The sequence below is a fragment of the Oncorhynchus masou genome, chromosome 11 (genome assembly GCF_036934945.1).
Source record: "Oncorhynchus masou masou isolate Uvic2021 chromosome 11, UVic_Omas_1.1, whole genome shotgun sequence".
NCBI classification, from domain to species: Eukaryota; Metazoa; Chordata; class Actinopteri; order Salmoniformes; family Salmonidae; genus Oncorhynchus; species Oncorhynchus masou.
This window is the reverse complement of record NC_088222.1, coordinates 36,357,059-36,371,918: the sequence shown is the minus strand read 5'-3', so window position 1 is coordinate 36,371,918 and position 14,860 is coordinate 36,357,059. Positions and strand designations below refer to the sequence as shown.

The 14,860-nt window shown below is 41.8% G+C and overlaps 1 protein-coding gene and 1 long non-coding RNA gene across 9 annotated transcripts in view; one reads left to right on the top strand and one right to left on the bottom strand.

The window, feature by feature from the left end:
- Positions 1-10,909, top strand: part of LOC135548614 (flotillin-2a) — a 40,498-nt gene extending 29,589 nt beyond the window's left edge. For all 6 annotated transcript variants that reach the window (XM_064978414.1, XM_064978412.1, XM_064978411.1 and 3 more), the window contains 8 exons: positions 5,826-5,949; positions 6,249-6,367; positions 6,549-6,662; positions 6,737-6,856; positions 7,102-7,316; positions 7,705-7,888; positions 8,151-8,300; positions 8,802-10,909. In XM_064978414.1, the coding sequence (XP_064834486.1) occupies positions 5,826-5,949; positions 6,249-6,367; positions 6,549-6,662; positions 6,737-6,856; positions 7,102-7,316; positions 7,705-7,888; positions 8,151-8,300; positions 8,802-8,840 (1,065 nt within the window). In that variant the 3' untranslated portion in view covers positions 8,841-10,909. The remainder of the gene's footprint in view (positions 1-5,825; positions 5,950-6,248; positions 6,368-6,548; positions 6,663-6,736; positions 6,857-7,101; positions 7,317-7,704; positions 7,889-8,150; positions 8,301-8,801) is intronic.
- On the bottom strand, positions 9,915-14,654 carry LOC135548617 (uncharacterized). Of its 3 annotated transcripts, XR_010456860.1 has the most exons (4): positions 14,523-14,654; positions 12,974-14,309; positions 11,773-11,812; positions 9,915-11,465 (listed from the first exon to the last, which is right to left on the bottom strand). It is a non-coding gene; the product is annotated as an uncharacterized LOC135548617 (long non-coding RNA). The 3 variants fall into 3 exon arrangements; XR_010456859.1 differs by having other exon boundaries at positions 11,677-11,812; positions 12,974-14,654; XR_010456858.1 differs by having other exon boundaries at positions 12,974-14,654.
- Between the last annotated feature and the right edge of the window lie 206 nt (positions 14,655-14,860).

Here is a 14,860-nt window from a genome sequence, read left to right as displayed (position 1 = left end):
ACGGAGGGTCAATCATTCTCCTGATAGAAGTTATGACAGAAGAAATGCCTCCAATTATTAACATTTCATTATTATACATTAACTGCAATATCCATGGTTTCAAACTTGTGGAAGTATATTGTACAAGTCTATATATATATATATATATATATATATAAAAATGTAAAACCTAATTGACTATACAACTAGAAATATATGTAAAGTCAACAACATTTTCCAAAATGGAGATGTATGGTTATTTCAGACCCTGTTTACTTTACACTAAACAAGAAAGCCTGTGTAAACCGATATGGTGGAATGTAAAATGTTGTGTCCATGGTCAAGTGTAATGGAGTGAACACCATACTTCATGTAGTCTCTCATCCCTGGCTGGATATGTCATTTTGCAAACAGGATTTGTTATTGATTTAAAAAAAAAAAAAAGGATGATCTCCTTGCTGCAAATGATTTGGACCATGTATATTACTAATTATAAACTGGGTGGTATATCAGACTGTATACCACGGGTATGACAAAACACTTATTTTTACTGCTCTAGTTACGTTGGTAACCAGTTTATAATAGCAATAAGGCACCTCGGGTTTGTGATAAATGGCCAATGTACCATGGCTAAAGGCTGTGTCCAGGCCCTCTGTAGTGCGTCGTGCATAAGAACAGCCCTTAGCCGGGGTATGTTGGCCATATACTACACCTTCTCGGGCCTTATTGCTTAAATATGCTCTATATATTGCTCAAGCAGGAATTATAGTGATGAATCTAATGTCCATGAATATCAGGTGGAACTAGTTGTTTGTGGAGAATTATTGACCTTCATATCAAGGCAGAAACAGTCTAGTGATTGCTTGTACATTTCTGCCTTTGAGTCTTCCTTGAAAGGGGTACAAGGGAGCGGAATAAAGTCTGACAAGTTTCTTTTGACTCCCAACATTTACATTATTTTGTGTTTACACTAATTTCCTTTTTGTATTGTAACCTTTTCTCTGTGCCAAAAGTCTGATTCATTGTGTTAGCCCCCCTAGTGCCAATCTGCAGTGAAAGTCTGATTTAACAGTGGTTTTCAAAGTTATAACTAGCAAATGTTAATTCAATGTGAGTATGCAAGTTCAAGTTTCCCTGCATTTTATTAATTAATTTTCACTGGACATTTGTCTTATTTACGACTAATCTAGTATATCATGCATAATTTATTACAACCAATTCAATTACATCTATACTTCAGAAGTAATTTAATTTCTAAACTCAGTAGCCACAAGTTGTGTGCTGTTCCATTTTCTTACTTTCCTAGTCTGTCCAGTAGGCATGACTACAATGTGCCCACTGATGCAGAGGAAGCTTTAACGCTGCACTTCCCTAATGAGGTCTAAATGATTGGATGAGCTTAAACAAGCCTCCTGTCCTGGTTTCTATGGTAACAGGAGTTATGTGGAAGATTAGTCTTTCAAATGTGTTTTTCAATGAGACTGTCCCTGCTCAAAGTAATAGGAATGGCTCAGTACAGATGTGGATATACCCACCTTCCTTTTGACCTTTAACACACCCATAAGATATCTCTTATTTCTCTTTATATGACCTTTTACTACAATATTGAGAGCTCTAAACAGGTGTCCACATGTTAGTGAAACTGGAAGAGTGAGTTCTGTCTCTTGGCAACCTCCTAAATGGGCGGCTTCTATTTTAACCAGATAACAAGGCCCTCCCACATAAAACATAACACAACGAAAGTAGTTTCCCACTAAAGTCATTCATGTGGAAGTAGGTTGTTTCAATAAGCACTGCAGTCAGGAAACATTTGTATTATTTCCGATCATCAGGCTCATATTTTCTGTGTTCATGTATTTTTTTCGCTTTGCTTAGGTACTCTGCCCACCCTTTTTAGAGCATGCTGGAGGGACTGTGGTGTTAGCAGGGGGGGGGGCGTAGGGCACATTTGCACGGGTCCTCATCTCTGTGCTGACCTTTCCTTGGCACAGCTCCCCCTGCTGTCTCTGTCAGGTGGCCTGCTGATGCGTTGGTTGGTTGTTTGTCTGTCTATCTGTGGTCGTTTTATAATCAGTGTTTATCATGGATTGATTACCATCTTCCCTCCAATTATACTGTGATTGCTCACAGACCATTTCTGAGTGCATGTCTCATTGGAGTCTTATGTCCAGTTACATCTCTCGCTTCAGGGACCAGCTCACTCTCTTCCCTTTCAGCTGCAGCGGACAACACAACCGCCATTGATTCAAAGATTGGTTGAATAGGGCCAATCTGAGGATATTTCATCTGGTGAATCGATTTATCCTCAACTTTAGCAATACTGTTTTTTTTTTATTGGTAAACCTGAAAATAAAATAAGTGATGTCCCCCACATAGCCGCTTCATAACAGGACGGTCTCACTCGGTCCTCACGAAGACCAGGGTGGAGTATTTTCCTTCGATTCCAAATGTCCTCTCCTTGTCAAAACATCAGAGGGAAACAGTATTGGAGGAGATCTTCTACTTTGTCCTCAAGTTTTCATCGCGTCGTGATGTTTTGAGAAGGAGGCGAGCAGAGAGGAATCAATGAAAATACTTTTGAGATTCACTCCAGATCAGTGTTTTGCGCAGGACAACATTTCTACAACATGACTAATGACTCCAGTCCTCAGTATGAATAGATGTTTCTGAGTGGAATTTAGCTTGAGGAGAGTTAGACCGCAAACAGTTGCCTGACGTAAGAAAAATAAGTCACTAAGAGTAAGAGATCTAGGGTAAACATCTCTTTATTTCTAACCAGCCTTGTGAATCATGGCAGGGTTGTCTTATTAAGGCCAGTCATTTAGGTGTGGTTCTGTTTGGTAATACTATCCATAACATGTTACCTGACCCTGGACGATATGATGCATTGTTAGGGAGGTAGGTAAGGGGATCGCTTATGGAAGGGTTGTGTTTTATTCCTGCAGGCCTATGTAGGGAGAATTTATAAATGACTGGTTATAATGATGTGCTGTTTTAGAAATAGAACTGCAGAGTATGTACATATTTTGGGAAATAAAATAAGTATTATTGGCATACATGGCATTTTAAAGTAACTGTCCAGCAGCCAAATGACTGCAGTCTCTGTAATAACCGTTCAAATGACCAAATAAATATTTAGAATTTTTAGACGTATTTTCTCCTTTCCTCCACTCCTAACTGCATTTGCTGCCAAATGAATAGAACATTTGTCCCCATTCAAGTCTGATGGCATGACTGGTGGCCATAGGAGAAAAGCAGGAAGTGTACCTATCAATGGTGCTGTGATTTTGTTGAGTCAAAAAAACATTACAAAAAATACATTCCATTGCATTAGCCACATCAGTTAACGTAATTTGAATGAACGTTCTACATTACCATGAAAATTAATGTATCACAATACCAGGCAGCCATTGCAAGTGTACCCATGAGTTTACCAGTCAAATTGCCAGAGTTACTGGTTCCAAGCCCATTCTATTCATTTACTACAACACATTTCTTGTTTCAGCAAGGGGCAACAAAGTTTCATTACGTTGTTTAGAGTTCATGTTATCTTAGAAACGGACTCAACCACAGGAATGCCCTGCCATCTTCAGTCGGCTGTTAGTCACAATTTTATATATATATATATATATATATATATAGTACCAGGCAAAAGTTTGGACACCGACTCATTCCAGGGTTTTTCTTTATTTGACATTGCAGAATAATAGTGAAGACATCAACTTTGAAATAACATATATGGAATCATGTAGTAACCAAAAAAGTGTTAAACAAATTCTTCAAAGAAGCAACCCTTTGCCTTGATGACCGCTTTGCACACTGGGCATTCTCTCAACCAGATTCATGAGGTAGTCACCTGGAATGCATTTCAATTAACAGGTGTGCCTTGTTAATTTGTGGAATTTCTTTCCTTAATGCGTTTGAGCCAATCAGTTGTGTTGTGACAAGATAGGGGAGGTATACAGAAGATCGCAGTATTTGGTAAAAGACCAAGTCCATATTATGGCAAGAACAGCTCAAATAAGCAAAGAGAAATGACAGTCCATCATTACTTTAAGACTTGAAGGTCAGTCAATCTGGAAAATTTCAAGAACTTTGAACGTTTCTTCCAAGTGCAGTCACAAAAACCATCAAGCGCTATGATGAAACTGGCTCTCATGAAAGGAAGACCCAGAGTTACCTCTGCTGCAGAGGAAAAGTTCATTTAGAGTTACCAGCCTCAGAAATTGCAGTCCAAAAAAATGCTTCACAAGGTTCAAGTAACAGACAGATGTCAACATCGACTGTTCAGAGGAGACTGTGTGAATCAGGCCTCTATGGTCGAATTGCTGCAAAGAAACCACTACTAAAGGACACCAATAAGAAGAGACTTGCTTGGGCCAAGAAACATGAGCAATGGACATTAGACCGGTGGAAATCTGTTCTTTGGTCTGATGAGTCCAAATGTGAGATTTTTGGGTCCAACCACTGTCTTTGTGAGACGCAAAGTAGGTGAATAGATGATCTATGCATGTGTGGTTCCCACCGTGAAGCATGGAGGAGGGGATGTGATGGTGTGGGGGTGCTTTGCTGGTGACACTGTTTTATTTAGAATTCAAGGCATACTTAACCAGCATGGCTACCACAACATTCTGCAGCGATACGCCATCCCATCTGGTTTGCGCTTAGTGGGACTATCATTTGTTTTATAACAGGACAATGACCCAACACACCTCCAGGCTGTGTAAGGTCTATTTGACCAAGAAGGAGCGTGTTGGAGTGCTGCATCAGATGACCTGGCCGCCACAATCACCCAACCTCAACCCAATTGAGATGGTTTGGGATGAGTTGGACCGCAGAGTGAAGGAAAAGCAGCCAACAAGTGCTCAGCATATGTGGAAACTCCTTCATGACTGTTGGAAAAGCATTCCAGGTGAAGCTGGTTGAGAGAATGCCAAGAGTGTGCAAAGCTGGCTACTTTGAAGAATCTAAAATATTAAATATATTCTGATTTGTTTAACACTTTTTTTAAAGTTACTACATGATTTCATATGTGTTATGTGTTACAATGTAGAAAGTAGTACAAATAAAGAACTCTTGAATGAGTAGGTGTGTCCAAACTTTTGACTGGTACTGTGTATATATTTTATTTTCTTGATAGTCTTCATCCATAACTGTCAGTTACACGATTATATAACAGATAGAACAATGAGCCAGATATTTCACCGGATGTATAAATGTGACTCATCCGGTTGGTGTTTCCACTCACTAACAAATATGGTGATGAGAGGAAGCCCAGTGGGAGGAGATGGATTTTTGCGGAGATTCTGAAAATTTTCTCATTGATGAAACATTTATCTCCATACAGTTTTCTGTTTCCAAAACTAGAATCTATAACAAGAGTGGTCTGCGTTTTGTAGACTTTAGCCTTTGCCAAAGTCTTCAAAAAATTTAGTTGTTTACGAGTGCAAGGGCTAATTGAGTTATTGCACACGCACACTTCACAGAGTAGGTGTTCCCTAACGGAAATATGAAAATAAATGCTAGAACGTGCCAATAGGATCTCACTGTGCTTTGGCCACATGAGTATAGACTATTAACTTTTAAAAGTAAGATTTTCACTGGACAGTTACTTTTTAAGAAATAACCAATAATCACTTAGAACAGGAATGGGCAACTTTGATGGGGGTGGGGGCCACAAATCTGAACTCGTCATGAGGGCCCACAGTTTTTAAAGTAAGTTTGCTTTATTCAATTCTACAGTTGCCCATCCCTGACTTAGAATAACCACCGTAGTTGTGTCTCTGAAGTGCTAACAATATCATCATGCTATCAGCTGACAATTTTGTCTATTACCCTGGCTCCAGGTGAAGGTGATGGTAGACAATGAGCTGCTGGGCTATGCCTGTGAACAGTTCCTGGGGAAATCTGTGATCGAGATAAAGAGTGTCATTCTGCAGACCCTGGAGGGTCATCTACGCTCTATCCTCGGTAGGGACCTTCTGACAGAGACACAGGCTGCTGTTCAGTACTTTTCTCTGATGACTTTATTACTATTAGGTCATGCTATAGAACTTTTAAAAAAATTGCAAGCTCTCTGGAAATAAAATGCCATGTTCTGTAATGCCATATAATGTACTACTCATACTTTGAAGTCTCTCTGATATAGGATACTAACAATTTAACAATGTTTAACAGATATTTAAAAAATCACCAATTCAGATGAATCCATATCAGAGCATCTGTGGTTTATGACCCACCCAGATCCTGACCCCAGGTCTGTGTTCCAGGTACTCTGACGGTAGAGCAGATCTACCAGGACAGAGACAGGTTTGCTGCTCTTGTGCGGGAGGTGGCAGCGCCTGATGTGGGCCGCATGGGCATCGAGATCCTCAGCTTCACCATCAAGGTAATAGACAGGGGCACAGTCAGGTCCTATTTGGGCACAGGTCTGCCTTTTGAAATGTAAATACTCTTAGTGCAGCTTTATACACTTGTAGTTCTATATACACTCATTACAGCTATACACTCTTATAGGGACACCACTAGCCACACAATGATCGAGTGCCTCTGTGTTTTGTACCTGTCAGGATGTGTATGATAAAGTGGAGTATCTGAGTTCCCTGGGGAAGAGTCAGACGGCCGCAGTACAGAGAGATGCCGATATTGGAGTGGCCGAGGCAGAGAGAGACGCGGGAATCAGGGTAAGGAATTAGATTCCCTTAATGCTTTGCAGGACATTGCAGCATTTACTCTGAATGTTCCCTGCCCTCTACAGGAAGCAGATTGTAAGAAAGAGATGATGGACGTCAAGTTCCAAGCAGACACCAAGATGGCCGATTCGAAACGAGGGCTGGAGATGCAGAAGGCTGCTTTCAATCAAGAAGTCAACACGAAGGTATCAGACATGGTCATCATTGCTCTAGATTAGGTTCACCATTAGCAGTTAACCGATGACGTCAAATCTAGGCCTAATGTGAAAACTCCTTATCACCCTGGTCATATTCATTAGTGCACACCAAAGCAAAAAGTTTTACAACGGATAAAGCACTATCTACACAAGTTCCGTTATTCCCTTTGTTTCAGCCCGTTTGATTCCATTTAATTCTTGGTGAATATGACCCATGCCTCTTCTCCCCCCAGAAAGCAGAAGCCCAGCTGGCCTACGAGCTTCAGGCTGCCAAGGAGCAGCAGAAGATCCGTTTGGAGGAGATCGAGATCGAGGTGGTTCAGAGGAAGAAGCAGATCACCATCGAGGAGAAGGAGATTGACCGCACAGAAAAGGAGCTCATCGCCACAGTCAAGAGGCCGGCTGAGGCTGAGGCCTACAAGATGCAGCAGCTGGCCGAGGGACAGAAGTGAGTGACCAATCACTGAGTGCATGGAAAATAAGGGCAATGTGTATGCTTGTTGGAATTCTGGATGCAAAGGAAGGTGTCATACTATAGGAAGTGAGTGGACCACCTGAGCCTAGAGTGTCTGCCATTCAAGTCATATGCAGCATGCTGGGTGTACGTTACACTCAGGCACAGGTCTAGGATCAGCCTAGCTTCTTCAGAATCCTACCCAAAATTGAAAAACCGATCAGTGTCTAGGGCAACTTCACCTCACACTTACAGGAGTAGCTACTTGAATGGTTTGGGTGTGTAGAAGATTGTCATACTGTAGTTTAAAGCAATCCAGTCTGCAATCCAATGATGTTATTAGTTTAACCCTTCATGTGCCCTCCTGCCAACCCCTGAACAGGATGAAGAAGGTGCTGACTGCCCAGGCAGAGGCAGAGAAGATCCGTCGTATCGGTGAGGCAGAGGCCGGTTCCATAGAGGCTATAGGGAAGGCTGAGGCTGAGAAGATGAGGCTGAAGGCTGAGGCCTACCAGCATTATGGAGATGCTGCAAAGACTGCTCTGGTCCTAGAGGCCCTGCCTAAGGTCAGTGTGCCACGACACTGGCATTTAACATTGTGTGGTAAGGGAAAGTTGTCACAGAGCTGCACACAAGCATTTGATATAGTTTGTGTCTACTTTTGGACATGAAAAAATACAAGATTTGATCAATATATAAATGTTGTTGTTTTTTATTGCAACTTATCATTTGATTTGGTTTAAACATGACAACTAGAGGCTGTGTTAGATGAGTTCTCTCTGAAGAACACAAAAGGTGAAGAAGGTTTGTGTCATTGTGTTGGTACAGATTGCTGCCAAGGTTGCGGCACCCCTGGCCCGGACCAATGAGATCGTCATCCTGAGCGGGGACGGTGGCCGTGTGACCGGCGAGGTGAACCGCCTATTAGCTGAGCTCCCCGTGTCCGTCAATGCACTCACAGGGGTGGACCTGATGAAGGTGAGAGAGGGGGAGGGGTTCAGTAGAATGTAGAGAGAGATGGCCCATACTCACAAGCACTGCAGGTGTGAACACATTCCATAAATCCAGCCTCCGTTAGCTATGTTTATAACGCTGAATCTACACTATGCATAAACATTTGCACACCACAGAAATAAAATGTTGCTGTGAAGTCCAAGTCGAATTGCAGTCATTCCAGAGCATACTCCCTACAGATCCCCACCATGTTTAATCTCTGACTACACTGAGTCTGACTATCACTATCTGTGGTTGCGTCCCGAATACCTCACTATGTAGTGCTCTACTTTTGCAATGGGCTTTGGTTAAAAGTAGTGCTCTAAATGGGGAATTTGGTGCCATTTGGTACAAAGCCAGAGTTATGTGCAGATATCCAGTTGATGGCAATGGGACAACTCTTGTTGATTGTGACTACGTCAAAGGGCTCTACATTGTTCTAGCTAAGCCTGCAGCTAACCCAGTCTCTCTCTTGTCATCTCACAGATCCCTTTGCTTCAGAAGATGATCAACCCTCAAGCATAAAAACAATCTTGTACACCTTGACTCAGTACATTTCTTTATGCACTCTTTAAATCAACTGCCTTCACCTAGAAACACTTGAAAACAAGTATAGTTTTTTTTTACTACAAGAGTCTAGATGTTTTAATTTTCCTAAATCCCTGGTGCCTTAGCTCTATAGGGCCAGATCATCTGTATGTACCACTGCTTTTTTGTTAAACATGTTAGTATTTTTTGTAGTTACCCCATTCTGTTGTACTAACACTTGTCTACATTGTAGAAAAGGGACATTCATCATGGTTGTTCTGTGCAGGCCTTATTCTGGTCTTAAAGGTCTCGCTAGGTCTTCACCTTGTGTCTTCATTGTTATTCTTTTGTTCATTGTGTTACAAAATGCTTTGGATGTGCCTGTGGTTTTGTATAGTTATGGAAAGTATTTCAGATATTTTGTCTGAAATGTTACTTTTTTTCATTCTAATGTGCAGTCAGTGCCTGGTTACCAACCAAGTGGCTAAACCTCTGGAAAAGTAATGGTTTGGCAATTCTATAGTGTAGTGATACTACAGTAGACCTCCATTTACCATCTCAATGAGAGATGTAGAAATATTGTCCTCCCCATCCTCATGCCATCTGCCTTGAAAGCAGAAACATTGGCATTCTATCTTGTTCTTCAGTAGAATATTTTATTTAATTCTTCATCTTAGGTATGGGAGAGGTGTGCATTCTTAGGTAGACAACACACAGAAAACATAGACATTAACACATGTGCATGGATATACAAGTCTGTATGAAGCCATATACTGTCAAAGTTAGCCTTAATATAGAGACCCAGGAGTCCTGCTAGCTTTCCTGATCATCTGGATTACCTCAATCAATCTAAGCTTTAATACTTGTTCTTTCCAACTATTGAGACATCATATGGCATGATATGCATTTCAGTCTCTTAGGGTAGCCAATGTTGTGTTTATATAATCTTTTGGTTACATTCTGTTAAATTCTTTATAAACTATTATGTCACTTATCTCTACAGTTTACCTGACTATTTACTTTCACGTTTTTACAGGGTGCTTGCTGCCTATGATCTTTTTCTAGGAATGCAATGCTGCCACGACCTGTTGACCATCCAATCATGTATCAGCTTTCTCCACATTCCTTACCCAAATTGCTTCAAACACAAGAATACATTTCAGTTTGTTTTGCCACACATTTGAGTTGGACTGTCTTGTTGTGGAGTTCATTTTATATTAGCTTCATTTTATGAAAACTTGTTTTAGCGTTTTAGGGGAGATCTAACCACTTTCTGAATCCGTGACCTCAGCATCATTTTTTCTAATATGTCATTTTTTTACAGTAATGTCAACCTGCTGCCAACTGTGGTATATCTCTGGTCTGGGGGAGAAATGTCATTATCTAATCCCTACTGATCACCAAAAGAATACTGTATTTATTTTATTATAATCTCCGCGTGTAAGATTTACATAGTAGTAGACTAGACCGTAAAATTTGATTGATCAACAGTGTGATACAGTACTGTAAATGTAGATGGGAACCTGTATTGTGTTTCATGAAATGGCTGATTTGAATTGTATAAAGTCAGAACACATCAACATTTCTATCTGGACATATTGATGGCTTTCCCTGGTCAAATTGTGTTTTTGTTCAGCTGAAAAACTCCCATTGCATGTTCTTTTTTGGCGTCTAATTTTTGTGTCAATACTCTTTCAAAAATGTCTCATGTATTACTATGAATGGATGGTGTAATTTCAGCAGGGTAGAAGCAACTTTCAGATCAGAAAATATACCTTTCGGATCTAGAATGTAGGTGGAAGACCAAACATTGTATGCCTTTTAACTTGTATCTTTATCTATAGAGTATCTGTAATGAAACATGTTTAGATTGATCACCCATTATTGAAATGTATCTATTCAGACTCAATAAATGTTTGTGTGAATTCGTCCATTTTCTAGACTGTTAAATAATACTGGAAAACTGATCTAGCATGGATATTTCAGCATGTGAACATCACACTCATATCCTCGACTCTGTGGCAAAGTGTTATGTGCTGCCCTATAATAAATGTCTGCCTCATACAGTTTCCTCAGTATTCTTTCAGAGAATTTGTTACCAGTGGCCTGTTACATTATCCCCCTTCCATACCGTGTAGTGCTGTAGTGGATGTAGCCAACTCTTCTGGCATGACGATACAGACACTAACGGATGGGCTAATGTTAACATCAAAACATCAGGAGTCTAATTATCATGTTCTATTATTTGATAAGCCACTGTTCTTCTGCATGTACAGGTACATCTTGCACAAAATCTCACATGATTTACAATGTCCAGAGAAAAGGGGAGAATATGTGACATACTGAGTTCTAGTTCTGACGTGATGCATATTATTAGTTCCCTTTACTAATTATACTCAGCCTGCTGGGGCTGTTTTCTGGTGCACCTGGTAGTGGTTGCTGTGGGAGAGGTGTGGCACTAAGGTCTTCTGTGGTGAGGTGGGTGAGGCCCCACTGGTCTGCTGCTCTGTGCCAGGGGCCTCCTGAAGCCAACTGAGTCTGGCCCAGTGGAGGGTGTGTGAGGAAGAGAGGAGAGGCAACATTTGGTAAACCATTATCCTGGCCTCCTTATGCTGCCCAGGGCTGAAATAGAACAGTGCACAGTTTCAGAATATTTGCCTAGTTTATTCATCATAAATACAAAACTTGAGATTATCATAATCATTAACAAATCAACATCCTATGAAAATACTGGATTGATAAGAATACTTATGATTCTAGTTCACTATTAAAAGCTGACGATGTAATAGACTTTTAAAATTGACGTTTCTGCACCTAACAATCATCACCCTACCGGTCATAGGCCCAGGTACGAAGTGTGTTGTGTTTGTGGTTGTTGTGGGTCCTTTGACTACCATTTGAAGGTTTTGATTCCGTCAGGCGTTCTTACATTTAGTTTGTCAGAGCTCTGTCCTTCCTTTTCTCTGAACCTACAGAGAGAAAGAATTCACATTATTCAAAGTTTCTTAGTAACATGATAGTGATGTGTACCAGTAAAGAGTAAAAGAACATGGCACTTAATTGATCAGTGAGTCATCTAAGTACCATTCCAATTCTGCACAATCATCATATTTCCCACTGCGCTAACAGGTTTACCAAGAGGAACATATTGGTGAATAGATGATTGACCAACAAATATGATGTTATTCTGAGTCATTATTGCATCACTTTCAAGCGAGAGTTGCTGTTCATGTTTCAAGCTACTAGAAGGCTATCTGAAGGTCTCTCACTTTTTTCTGTTCAGCCCGTTGTCACGAAAGCCTTTTGCAAAGGGGTTGTTGTCTATCTCTATTTTGTTATCTGTTGGGTAAATTAGCACGCCTCATGAATTATAGTTTTACACATCTCTTATTATGCTCTTTTGTAGGGAAGCATTTGACTTCCCAGATTTTACATGCACTGTCCATATTCACCCTCCAGAGGGCACTCTTATCAACACAATCAGAATGGCACCTTTTAGCTAACTGTCCATTTAATTGCAGGCACCTCTGAGCCATAGAGATGTATAGAGATCCCAATGTATCCGTCTACAATGGCCCTGCCTATGTTAATATTGCCTTTTGGGTACTAAAGATCTCTATACTCTGAGCACACCTAAAACTCATTTCATTTGTGTTGGAATGTGACAAGTAATATTGTTTATGATGTATAATATGCTGATGAAAATATGTTCTGTTTATTTTTAGAACACAAAACCTATGGAAATGATCATGGATTATGTTTAATTAGAGGAAATAAACAGCAGCACAGACTCTCTCTAAAACGGAACCTCAATTCTCTCCCTATCCTTGTCCTCTAACCGGAGAACCTGTATTACCTACCTCACCCACTGCATTCAAACTAGGCAACCTGCCAAAGTAAGTATGCCTGCCAATACATACACTCCATCTCATCCTACATGGTGATATCCTCATATCTGCAGCAGTATCTGATGTATTTACAGAGGTATCTGATATGAAAGCAAATCATCTTTTACTTCATTGTATCACCAAACTTAACATTCAGTGGTTATCATCTATTGCAACAGTATCATAGTGACATGGCACTTTCGTGTCACAGATAGTGCCAGGGTCTTCCGTGCCAAGCCTTACCAGGCTATTGGAGTTGGGGGTGTTGGTGAGTTTGGTTGTGGAAAGAGACTGGGCACTGCATCCACCTCTATCCCAGGGCGGGTGAGTTTGCTTGTGGAAAGAGACTGGGCACTGCATCCACCTCTATCCCAGGGCGGGTGAGTTTGGTTGTGGAAAGAGACTGGGCACTGCATCCATCTCTCTCCCAGGGCGGGTGAGTTTGGTTGTGGAAAGAGACTGGGCACTGCATCCACCTCTATCCCAGGGCGGGTGAGTTTGCTTGTGGAAAGAGACTGGGCACTGCATCCACCTCTATCCCAGGGCGGGTGAGTTTGCTTGTGGAAAGAGACTGGGCACTGCATCCACCTCTATCCCAGGGCGGGTGAGTTTGCTTGTGGAAAGAGACTGGGCACTGCATCCACCTCTATCCCAGGGCGGGTGAGTTTGGTTGTGGAAAGAGACTGGGCACTGCATCCACCTCTCTCCCAGGGCGGGTGAGTTTGGTTGTGGAAAGAGACTGGGCACTGCATCCACCTCTATCCCAGGGCGGGTGAGTTTGCTTGTGGAAAGAGACTGGGCACTGCATCCACCTCTATCCCAGGGCGGGTGAGTTTGCTTGTGGAAAGAGACTGGGCACTGCATCCACCTCTATCCCAGGGCGGGTGAGTTTGGTTGTGGAAAGAGACTGGGCACTGCATCCATCTCTCTCCCAGGGCGGGTGAGTTTGGTTGTGGAAAGAGACTGGGCACTGCATCCACCTCTATCCCAGGGCGGGTGAGTTTGCTTGTGGAAAGAGACTGGGCACTGCATCCACCTCTATCCCAGGGCGGGTGAGTTTGCTTGTGGAAAGAGACTGGGCACTGCATCCACCTCTATCCCAGGGCGGGTGAGTTTGCTTGTGGAAAGAGACTGGGCACTGCATCCACCTCTATCCCAGGGCGGGTGAGTTTGCTTGTGGAAAGAGACTGGGCACTGCATCCACCTCTATCCCAGGGCGGGTGAGTTTGCTTGTGGAAAGAGACTGGGCACTGCATCCACCTCTATCCCAGGGCGGGTGAGTTTGCTTGTGGAAAGAGACTGGGCACTGCATCCATCTCTCTCCCAGGGCGGGTGAGTTTGGTTGTGGAAAGAGACTGGGCACTGCATCCACCTCTATCCCAGGGCGGGTGAGTTTGGTTGTGGAAAGAGACTGGGCACTGCATCCACCTCTATCCCAGGGCGGGTGAGTTTGCTTGTGGAAAGAGACTGGGCACTGCATCCATCTCTCTCCCAGGGCGGGTGAGTTTGGTTGGATGAAGAAGCGGTTGGAAAGGTGGGGCTCAGTCATACCACTCACTACCCAGTGATCCCTGCTCCACTGTACAGGACAGATGTATAGTGTCAATATACATGGATTACACAGTAACTAAAGCACCTTACGCAGTTATTATACAAGCATACATTAGTAAAAGCTTATCAATCTCTATAAACACAATCCCTACCCTGCAACTGTTTGTGAAACATGGTAGCCAATAGATAACAAAATAGAAATAAATATTAATGCTGAGAGGGGTACGTGAGGTAGGCCTACCTTGTATTTGTTATCATCAGACTAGACCATCTCCATCATCAGCATGTACTTTGCCCGAGGATTTAACCCCGTCACAGTGACTACGCAGTTTGGAAACATGCGCCTATAACATCTGGCGGTAAATTTGAACACTTTTGAACTAACAGGTCGCCTCAATCGCTTATTCAATCACATAGATCGGCAGGATAGACAATACAACTTTTCATTTAAATTATAATGGTAAATTGTCATTATGAAAGAAACATATAATTTCTCTAATACATTTCCAACACAGCATAACTCTTTCAAAGCCTTTATTCTCCAAAAAAACGACACAGCTAGGACAAGGGATTATTATA